We start from the raw sequence: 12,080 nt of genomic DNA on the forward strand, positions 1-12,080 counted from the left end.
TGGAAAAAAACCTTTTATTGGTTCAAAATGAACAACCAAATTACACCATCTTGAAAATTGTATATCATAGGAAAGTTAAAATTAAAGTGACAATTAAAAAGTAAAGATGGAAGTAAATTATAAAAATAATAATATAATGTATATAACAGGCAATATATATATATATACACACACACATATATATATACATATACAGACATATACTAAATATTCTACTATATTAGATTGTAAATCGAAAGATGTGTCCTTCAATGTCACTATATATATATATACATGCTTACACATGAAATATTAGAAAAAAACCCACCTTCTATCGATTCAAAATGAACAATCAAATTACACCATCTTGAAAATTGCATATCATAGGAAGGTTAAAATTAGAATGACAATTGGCAAGTAATGTGAATTTGTCTGTTAACAAAAACCCCAGAGATGGAGCCGTGTATCTTTGTTGGAAACCGGCTCCCTCCTCAGTGGAAGATTTATAATAATTAAAAGTAGAAGAGTCATACAATCATACATACATACATACATACATACATACATACATATATGATGGTTGCTTCATAGTCAGATGATAGCCGTCTCACATTTCGCCTGGCAATTCTGATTTACTTCCATCGTTAAATGGGCACGTTTAACCATCGCTCTTAGGACTTTATGAAATACAAAACAGATAAAAAAAAAATGGAATGATAGTGAGACATCTGTACGTCATTAGATTTGGGTGACAAAAACTTAGCACCACACTTTTTCCTTGCTCTCGGTCGCCAAATTAGGATCCAGTGACAAGCATTGCAAGATGACCAGTACTGTTTCGACTTCGAGTTTTATGTCAGACTATTTTTCTCCAAGAAGAACTGCCTTCCTTCCCCACAACTTTATCGAAAATGACGGGAGCCTCCTAAAACTCCTGGGTATTCTATTTAACCCATCGATGGAATCCTGGGAAGTGCTACAGTTCGGGTTAGAAGGACCTGGTGTAATGGTTATTAGAGGGTGACTCCACGCTCCTCACAACTCCAGAACTCCCGAAGTGGAGCCTCAGTCGTGGATGCAGTTTAATGTCATCCCCAGGACATGCATACATGCATACATGCATACATGCATACATACATACACACATACATATATATATATATATAGTATAATATATATAATATTATATATATAATATATATATATATATATTATATATATATATATATATATATACATACAGATATATATATTACACACACCACACACATGTATATATACTACATGTATATGGGGGTGTGTGTATGTGTGTGTGTGTGTGTGAGTATGTGTGTGTGTAGAGAGAGAGAGGTGTGGTGTGTGTGTGGGCATATATACATACAAATATGGCGAGGAATAACATTTATTTAAAGCTCAAATTGACACCAGTCGCTTTCTCATATATCGCGGCTTCGCTGAATGGAGGGACAGATGAAGCGGAAGCGGGAAACCTAAGTAGAGACTCAGTCAAGTACATCTGTAAATCTGTGTGTGTGGTGTGAATGTGTGTGTATATATATGTATATAGATATATGCTATGATATATATATATATATGTATATATATATATGATATATATATATATATATAATATATATATCTATATATAATATATCTATTATATATATGTATGATATGTATGTATGTATGTATGTATGTATGCAAAGTTTGTAAGTACCAATGCATGATACTCTTGGTCCTTGAATCACTCTGTTGCTTCTGCTAAATATTAGTAAAAATATCCATATAATCATATCTTTTGAGTTCTAGTTTTACTATATGCATCTCCATACTTTATACATATAGAGAGGGAGAGAGAGAGAGAGAGAGAGAGAGAGAGAAGAGGAGAAAGAGAGATACAGATATATATATATTTCTTTACTACCCAAAAGGGGCTAAACACAAAGGGGACAAACAAGGACAGACAAACAGATTAAGTCGATTATATCGACCCCAGTGCGTAACTGGTACTTTATTTATCGACCCCGAAAGGATGAAAGACAAAGTCGACCTCGGCGGAATTTGAACTCGGAACGTAACGGCAGACGAAATACACCTACGCATTTCGCCCGGCGTGCTAACGTTTCTGCCAGCTCGCCGCCTTACAGATATATACAGCTATATATACACACACATACACACATATATATGCATATAAGTATATATGAAACATAATGCATGTATTTCTATAATAAGCGTTTAATCTATTTCCCTCAGTACCATTTGTCCCATCCCTTCATCGTAACTGTTAGCTTCCTCTCAACCCTAACGGACAAATCTTTCGTCTTTTCCCGAAGACCGTTATATTTGTAATCGCATTTTTAAAAATCTTTAATGAATTGAAACTTCGTTTAAACATTTTAAGTTTTCCGCTTGTGAAGCGATACAATACTAATTTCCCTCGGTTTGTGATAGCACGTACCACTTCACTTTCATAATTTCCTGGCCTTAATACTAAAATTATAAAATATTTGTGTTCTTTATTCGTGTAATTAATATAAGTAATATAGGGATTGAACTTCCTGTCCATTTATTTTCTGCTTATTTCTTTTTTCTTAATGCATTGTTTGTGAAATAAAGCTGCTCGGCCTAATCATTGAGGGATGTTGCACACACACACACTCTACATCGTATCGATAGCGGTTTCGATTCTCGCACAGAGCGTGTATTGTTTTCTTGAGCAAAATACTTTATGTAATTAATATTTAAATAGAATTATATCTTAACTAATATCGTTACGACAATACATCGCCTTTTTTTTTTTTTTAATCAGAAATTTTGAATATTAAAGGTTTCTAGTTACTTCTTGCATGTCTCTGTGTGCATATATACATATTGGAACATTCAACCCCCACTAAGTGTGGCTAAGTGTACCGAAGCATATACATTATGTGTGTGTCTCTTTCTTTCTGTCTCACTTTCTTCTTACTCCTATTTTTTTTAGTTTGCGGATGAGTTCCATCTATTCATTTTGGTTTGTGGTAAGCAGCTTGTTTCCCAACCACAAGGGTTCGGTGTGATTGTGTGATGCCTTGGGCAAATGTCTTAGTGCTATAGCCTCGGGCCGACCAGAGCCTTGTGAGTAGATTTGGTTGACGGAAACTAAAAGAAGCCCGTCGTAAATAAATAAATATATACATATATGTGTGTGTATGAGAGTGTGTGTGTTTAAACAGTTTTTAAAATGTTTTTGCGTCGCGTGTCTTGGAACCAATTACCGACACAAGTTGAGATATGCTTATATCTAGATATTAAATTCTAAATTACACTGAAAGTAAACAAAATTTGCTTTATAAACGTTGAGATATATTGAAAGATACAGATAGGGAAATAATTTATATTCAAAAGCAGAATAATACTATTAGATCAGGATAACCAAGTTTGCCACCAACCAGCCAGCCAGCAGACTCGAACTCACAGACCTGTGTTTACCGGTCCTAGTGTTTTACCATTAAGCTAAACTGCCTGGTGACGAATTAATCTGCAATTTTGGGATTTATAAATCTAGCTTTATCAGTTTAGCTTAATGGTAAAGCACTATGATCGGTAATCACAAGGTTGTAAGTACGAGTCTCACGGCTCCCGGGTGGTAAATTATTCTGCAATATATATATATATGTATATGCATAAATATATACATATACATACAATGAGTGTGTGTGGTAAGGAGCATGCTTCCTAATCACCTGGTTCCGGGTTCAGTCCCACTGCGTGGCACCTTGGGCAAGTGTCTTCTATTATAACCTCGGGCGGACCATTGCCTTGTGAGTGGATTTGGTAGACGGAATCTGAAAGAAGCCGGTCGTATATATATATAGATATATATGTGTGTGTGTGTGTATATGTGTGTGTGTGTGTGTGTGTGTGTGTGTGTGTGGACAGTAAATCATAAATCCGAAAGAGAACCACACTCTAAGGTATAGAACAGAAGTGTATTTAGATAAAGATAGTTAAGACCGATTCATAGAGTTACCCAGGGTTTCGCGTCCATAAAGCGTTTAGCTTTACATACGCCACCGGCCATTGGGGTCTGACGAGACGTATGTAAAGCTAAGTGCTTTATGGACACAAAACCTTGGATCGCCCTATGAACCGGCCATAACTATCATTCTGTATACATATATATATACATACATACATACATACATACATACATACATACATACATACATATATATATATATATATATATATATATATATTATATATATATATATATATAAGTATATGAAAGAATGGAGTTGAACGACTAGTTAACAAGTATCCTTTATTCTCGACATATGTTTTGAAGGCTGCATATTCCTAATTCCGAAGGAATAAGGAGTACATTATGCAGATTTCTCGTCAGGAAAATCAAGGAACTTATGTCGACATCAAAATGCACAAAAACCATTATCGCCATGGGCTCCTTGAGAGCGGTCAGCTTAGAGTTTTTTGTGCATTTTGATGTCGACATAAGTTCCTTGATTTTCCTGACGAGAAATCTGCATAATGTACTCCTTATTCCTTCGGAATTAGGAATATGCAGCCTTCGAAACATATGTCGAGAATAAAGGATATTTGTTAACTAGTCGTTCAGCTCCATTCTTTCATATACTTATAATTTTAAAATAAACATACAAATTTCCGCACGAAGACACGTAATCTATGCCCTAGGGACGAAGCTTCAACCGTGTTCTTTCTGATGTGAATTTGCTACCCAGGTATCGGTTATCTTTCGAATTATCCTTAATAAGATAATTCATTCAATTATTCAAATATATATATATATATATATATATATATATATATATACAGACATGCAGGAATAAATAGACACCTATAATTTTCAAAATCTTTTATTTAATACGCAAAGCGAACAATTGAAATGTAATCGATAGGTAGGACTACATACTTTAGTATTTAGTTGACATTCTCTTTGCAGTTTTTAATTCAGATACTCTTTTTGGCATTGAACTGATGAGCATTGTGATTGTCTCTTGTGGAATTTCTGCCCACTTTTCACACAATAATCGAAACAATTCATCTTTAGATTTAGGTTTCTGTCGAGTTTTTCGTATAGCTCTATCTAGTACGGTCCAAAGATTTTCAATTGGGTTCACGTCAGGAAATTGACTCGACCAAGGAAGCTTTTTGATCCCATTTTCTGTCAACCATTGTTGATCCCTTTTCGCCGTGTGGCATGGAGCTCCATCTTCCATGAATAAAAACTCATTTTCGTTATGCTATCGTGTGAATACATGGGAAGTAGTCCTTGCTTAAGTATTTCGATGTATTTTTCAGAGTTTATGGTTCCAACACATTCGATCAGCTCAGAACGACCATTGCTGGTGACAGCTCCCCACACCATTACAGAGATACCGCCATGTTTCACAGTTGGTTGGAGTCGTTTCAAATCAAATTCTTGATTGGGAAGCCTCAAGACCCAAACACGTCCACTGTCTGAAAATAATGCAAATCTGGATTCATCTAAGAAAATCTCTCTATCTCAAAATGAATTGGATTTTTTTGATATCTCCTTAGCCCATTTCTTTCTTTTCATGATATTAATTGGTTGAAGGAGAGGCTTTCTTCTAGCTGCTCGTCCATAATACCCAAGCTTATGCAGATATGTAACACACGTTCTTGGACTAACTTTTAGCTGTTTTGCAATGTCAGAAGCATTCGAAGGGGTTCGTTTTCCACAATTCTCTTCAAACTGCGAAGCTTCCTTTTCGAGGAACCAGGTTGGTCGAGACGAGAATCTGTTGATTCGTTTCCTTGGCTTTTGAATTGCACTATAATTCTATTAACAGTAGCAAGAGGAATTTGAAAATTTTCGGCAATTTTTCGCTGGCTAAGACCACCCTCAGATTGCTCAAAAATACGACCTCTTTGAAAATCTGACAGTTCTGCTGAATTTTTTGTGTGTGGCATGGTTATTCTTCGCAAATGTTTAATATAATGGCACCTGGAATGAAAAAGAATAATTACATTTTAAATTCTACACCGCTGAAAACATATTAAGACGCTTAGATCAGAAATTTTGAATATTAAAGGTGTCTAGTTACTTCTTGCATGTCTCTGTGTGCATATATACATATTGGAACATTCAACCCCCACTAAGTGTGGCTAAGTGTACCGAAGCATATACATTATGTGTGTGTCTCTTTCTTTCTGTCTCACTTTCTTCTTACTCCTATTTTTTTTTAGTTTGCGGATGAGTTCCATCTATTCATTTTGGTTTGTGGTAAGCAGCTTGTTTCCCAACCACAAGGGTTCGGTGTGATTGTGTGATGCCTTGGGCAAATGTCTTAGTGCTATAGCCTCGGGCCGACCAGAGCCTTGTGAGTAGATTTGGTTGACGGAAACTAAAAGAAGCCCGTCGTAAATAAATAAATAAATAAATAAATATATACATATTATATATATGTGTGTGTGAGTGTATGAGAGTGTGTGTATGTATGTGTGTGTGTGTGTGTGTGTGTGTGTGTGTGTGTGTGTGTGTGTGTGTGTGTCCTAGCACGGATTGACAACCGGTAGTGGTGCGTTTATGTCACCGTAACGTAACGTAGCGACAAAAGAGACCGATAGAGTACCAGGCTTTTAAAGTACTGGAGTCGATCCATTCGACTAAAATACCCCAAGACGGTGCCTCACCATTCCCGCTGACTTTTTTGCTCCTATGGCAATAGATTCTCATTATTATTGTTGCTGTTGTTGTTGTTGTTGTTTTTGTTATTATTATTATTATTATTATTATTATTATTATTATTTTTATTATTATTATTCAGTAGTTTTATTTTTATAACGTGCTTTCACTTCACTACGGAGTGCAGCACTGCGTGCCTTGGGTATGTGATGTGGTTTGCTGTGATGCTCTTATGATTACTGTATTGAAAGTATTATTTATTATTATTATTATTATTATTATTATTATTATTATTATTTTTGAGTGAGAGAGCAGTGCATGCCATCAAAGTGACACTGGGGTAAAATATACAAAGCCCAGTATACCCATTATGACAACCCGTCTGATAAGGGTACACCAGGCACATGCATCACAACCATATGTGCGCGACATGGTGATCTCATATCAAGATAAACAGCGGATGACCTTGCAGGTGGGGCCCAGTTAGAATTTTCTTCAGGTCGAGTGGCCCATCCCGCTCAAAAGGTCCCTGAGTAAGGGTTGCTTTAGGATGTTGAACGAAACACCCATGTTTCCAGAGGTGAATTATTCAAACTCCAAAGAATCCCTCTCAACACATGGCTATGATGCTCCCCCACTACTTCTGCTCGTGGTCAGAGATGCACATATCGTCAGCCACTAAGGGACATGCTCAACTGGTTAAGGTCAAACAACTGACAAGCAACGAGTTGACAGAATCGTTAGCACGCCGGGCAATATGCTTAGCGATATTTCGCCCGTCGCTACGTTCTTAGTTCAAATTCCGCTGAGGTCGACTTTACTTTTCATCCTTTCGGGGTCGATAAAATAAGTACCAGTTGAACACTGGGGTCAAAGTAATCGACTAATCCCCACCTCCCTCACCTCCTTGTGGCAAAAATTTGAAATAATAATATTATTAAGGCGACGAGCTGGCAGAATGGTAAGCATACCGAGCAAAATGCTTTGCGATATTTCGCCAGTCGCTACATTCTGAGTTCAAATTCCGCCGAGGTCGACTTTGCCTTTCATCCTTTTGAGGTCGATAAACTAAGTACCAGTAAAACACAAGAGTCGCTGTAAACAACTAAGTACCTTCCTCCAAAATTTCAGGCCTTGTGCCTTTAGTAGAAAGGATTATTATTATTATTAATATTATTTAAGGCAGCGCGCCGGCAGAATCGTTACCGTGCCGGAAAAAATATTTTAGTGGCATTTCTTCCGACTTTACGTTCTGCGTTCAAAATCCGCCAGGATCGAATTAATAGATACAGGGGCTGATTCATGTGACTACAAATTCTTGAAATTGGTGCCCCAGAATGGCCGCAGTCCATGAGTGAAACAAATAAAGAAAGCTAAAAGAAAACTTACTTGAACTTTGGTCTGTCATGGGCCCTACGACTCTTTAGGCCGGAGCTAAACTGAGGCGTATAAGCGGCTCAGATTCCAAAAATCGCTCTGGAAAGGGAAGCACATACATTGTTGGAAATAAGAGTTAAAATACTCTTTATGTTTTAGGAAGCGTGCAAATGTATACACACAAGCTGGACAAGGAAGGTAACCGCCCCATGACCGACTCAAGAATCGTCAGACTAGACGTTTAGTTTCAGCTATTCTGTAGATATCGTCAGTGAAGACTGCTCGAACGGCACATGTTCGGCTAATTCCGTCTGTCAGCGTATATGTATTTACCATAGGGAGGCGCAATGGCCTAGTGGTTAGGGCAGCGGACTCGCGGTCGTAGGATCGCGGTTTCGATTCCCAGACCGGGCGTTGTGAGTGTTTATTGAGCGAAAACACCTAAAGCTCCACGAGGCTCCGGCAGGGGATGGTTGTGATCCCTGCTGTACTCTTTCACCACAACTTTCTCTCACTCTTACTTCCTGTTTCTGTTGAACCTGTATTTCAAAGGGCCGGCCTTGTCACTCTCTGTGTCACGCTGAATATCCCCGAGAACTACGTTAAGGGTACACGTGTCTGTTGAGTGCTCAGCCACTTACACGTTAATTTCACGAGCAGGCTGTTCCGTTGATTCGGATCAACCGGAACCCTCGTCGTCGTAACCGATGGAGTGCTTCCATTTACCAAAGACATCTATGGTAAATACATATACGCTGAAAGAGAGAGACAGAAACGAGACTAAACGAATGAAAGACGAACGAAACAAGAAAAAGAAGAAAGATGTTAGCTGGAAGAAAATTAATACTGATAAAAGTTATTAGTAAACTAATTAAATAAGAGCAATGTATTAGTTAGCATAATGTAATAAGTAATAATATAGTAAGTAATTACTGAATGAGTCAGACAGATGTAAAGGGGAAAAGGTAAAGGAAGGAAAAAGCTAAAAGGGAAGAAGTGATAGAAAAAGAAGAGCAAACGATAGAAAGAAAGAAGAAAAACAAAAGATAGAAAGAAAAAGAAAGAATATTAATGATAAATAAATATTTAATTAAAATAAGAAAAATATAGATATTAATATTTAAAACTACTTGATCAATCAATGTTGTATAGTTATAGCCAGCTGTCATTAGCGAGAGAGTAGGGTGTGGTAAGATGGACCATACCGTCACTAACTGAATTAGATGCTTGCGTAATTACATTTCGATACATTTCCAGCCATCTCATCTTTGATCTAGTGCATGGATCACCAAACTACGGCCCGAGGGCCGGATCCGACCCGCTACGTCAATTTGTCCGGCCCTTTGACGTATGCTGAAAAAGATAAACATGCTTTTATACTACTTACACTTCTTAGATTATGCATGTCGTATGTATACTGAGTCAGTCACTCCACGCGCTATGTATTTCACGCGCCATAATAATTACTACAGTACATCACGTGTGCCTCGGGCTAGTCAGTTATGAGAGGTTACAATTAAAACGCGAATATCTGACACCGAGGCCTAAGACTGCGTTTGTTTTTTCTTCACCCATCGCTATGGCTACTAAAAAGAGAAAGGTTGATGATGAATGTCGCATTTTCAATAAAGAATGGAGAGAAAAGTACTTCTTTGGGGAAACAAACGACCAGAAAGCTAGTTGCCTGATAAGCAACGAAAGTGTTGCTGTTGTGAAAGAGTACAATATTCGTCATCACTACGAAGCAAAACATCTCTCGACACATTCTAAATATTCTGGAAAATTGCGGTCCGAGAAATTTGAATCTATGAAACGTAGTTTGGAATCTCAAAGGAATTTCTTTACGAAAAAGTTTGTTGAAAATGAATCTATCATTCGTGTAAGGTGCAAAATAGTGAACAAGTTGGCAGAGCGAGGAAAACCATTTACTGACGGAAACTTTATAAAAGAGTGCATGATGGAAGCAGTAAATGACTTGTGTCCTGAAAAAGCTAACATGTTTGGCTGTATCAGCCTTTCAGCAAGTTCAGTTGTGCGGAGAATAGAAAAACTTGGAGAGAATACACAGTTACAGATACACGAGAAAGCTAAGAAATTTTTGTGGTATTCTCTTGCAATGGATAAATCTAGTGATCTCTCTCGTGTGTCGCAACTTCTTGTGTTCATTTGTGGTGTTAAATGCAACTTTGAGATTATAGAAGAAATGGCACCCGTTTGCAGTATACATGGAACAACAACTTAAAATCCTTAAAAATGTTTTAGCCCGAAGGCCGCGGCCATGCTGGGGCACCGCCGCTGAAACTGGAGAAGATATTTTCATAGAGGTGCGGAAAACTTTGCAAAACTATAGCCTTCAGTGGAATCAACTTTGGTGTGTCACAGTCGATGGAGGAAAAAACATGACAGGAGTGAAGAAGGGTTTGGTAGGGCGGATCCAGACCAAGCTGGAGGATCTTTAACTTCCGAAAGCTCTGTTTATACACTGCATTATACATCATCAAGCACTCTGGGGAGAAAACACTTAAATATTTCTTGCGTACTAAAACCGGTTACAACTGTAGTGAACTTTATTCGGAATCATGGGCTGAACCACCGACAGTTCCAGGCTTTCTTTGAAGAAATGGATTCTAATTTCTGTGACTTGCCTTCCTACACAGAAGTGAGATGGCTCAATTGAGGTAAAGTCCTGTTTCGTTTTTATAAGCTCCGAAGAGAAACAGATCTTTTTCTCGCCGAAAAGAATAGAGCCGATCCACAGCTGTCAGATCCTTCATGGTTATCAAAGTTGTCCTTTTTAGTTCCCATATGAATGAATTAAATTTAAAACTGCAAGGAAAGAATAACCTTGTCTTTGATCTCTACAGAATTATTGCAGCATTTCGGAGAAAGCTATCATTGTTTGAAGCACAACTTGAAGGAGGAAACTTCCCTCATTTTCAGTGTTTTCAAGAGTTTTGCATACAAAATGTGGAACATGTTAACCTCGAGTTTCAGAAAAAAATTATTCGGGTCTTAAATAAGCATTTTTCTCAAAGATTTTCAGATTTTGACAGAATTGAGAATGAAATTCTTTTGTTCGAGAATCCCTTTGGCTGCAATCTTGATAACAAGCCAACTGAACTACAACTGGAACTTATTGACAAGCTAATACCTTGTTGATAGAGAAGCACAGAGAAGGAAAACTCATTGAATTTTATTGCTGTTTGCCTACTGATGAGTTTTCAAAATTGAAAAAAATTCACCTCAGGCATCAGTGTTTGGAACAACTTATGCTTGTGAGCAAACTTTTTTAAAAGCGAAGTGTGTGAAGTCAATACATCGAACAAGGCTCACTGATGAACATTCGAAAGCAATTCTTATGGTTGGCTGCAGCAATCATAAAGCAAATGTTGATGATATTTTGGAAGCAAAACGCCAGTTTCACAACCATAGCAGAAGACACTTGCCCAAGATGCCACGCAGTGGGACTGAACCAGGAACCATGTGGTCGGTTAGCAAGCTACTTACCACACAGCCACTCCTGCGCCTATGTGCACACTTTTTCTAAAAATTCTAACTTGGTATTATTTTGGTATTATTAAAATATGTTTATTGTTTTTTTTATTTTGTGTATTTTATATATTGATAAATGAATAGGATGACTGTCTTTATTTATTGTGTACATTCAGTGTTTTCTATATTGTGCATGAAAAATAATTTGGTGACCCTTGATCTACCGGAACATCTAACAGGTGGACAGAGTTGCACCGACGTTCGGATGGTGCCCATTTACAGCTGAGTGTTCAAGAATACGAAGTGCCTTTCGGCTGAAGAATTGAACGCAAGACCATAATGATCAGGAGCAGAAAAAAATCTTGAAGTACTAAAGTATGTGATTTCACAATGCAATTGTTAAATGAAACAATATGAAAGAAAGGAAGGAAGAAAGAAAAATTAGAAAGTAAAAAGAAGAGAGAAAAGAAGGAAGGAAGAAAGAAAGAAAGATGGAGAGAAAGTAAGAAAGATGAAAAGAAAGACGGAAAGAAAGAAAGATGGAGAGAAAAAGAATGAACAA

At 37.3% G+C, this 12,080-nt stretch overlaps 2 protein-coding genes across 2 annotated transcripts; both read left to right on the forward strand.

Moving 5' to 3' along the window:
- The first annotated feature begins 9,605 nt into the window (after positions 1–9,605).
- On the forward strand, positions 9,606–10,268 carry LOC115214817 (general transcription factor II-I repeat domain-containing protein 2-like). The gene has a single exon (XM_029783846.1). The coding sequence runs from the start codon at positions 9,606–9,608 to the stop codon at positions 10,266–10,268; it is 663 nt and encodes a 220-aa protein (XP_029639706.1).
- Positions 10,269–10,798: 530 nt separating this feature from the next.
- Positions 10,799–11,185, forward strand: LOC115214818 (general transcription factor II-I repeat domain-containing protein 2B-like). Its single transcript, XM_029783847.1, has one exon. It carries the CDS (start codon positions 10,799–10,801, stop codon positions 11,183–11,185), a length of 387 nt encoding a protein of 128 aa, XP_029639707.1.
- Positions 11,186–12,080: the final 895 nt, after the last annotated feature.

The sequence above is a fragment of the Octopus sinensis genome, linkage group LG8 (assembly GCF_006345805.1).
Source record: "Octopus sinensis linkage group LG8, ASM634580v1, whole genome shotgun sequence".
Lineage (NCBI taxonomy): Eukaryota > Metazoa > Mollusca > Cephalopoda > Octopoda > Octopodidae > Octopus > Octopus sinensis.

Coding starts and splice junctions, on each gene's coding strand:
- LOC115214817 (XM_029783846.1), top strand. CDS start 9,606: ATGGCTACTAAAAAGAGAAAGGTTGATGATGAATGTCGCATTTTCAAT.
- LOC115214818 (XM_029783847.1), top strand. CDS start 10,799: ATGGTTATCAAAGTTGTCCTTTTTAGTTCCCATATGAATGAATTAAAT.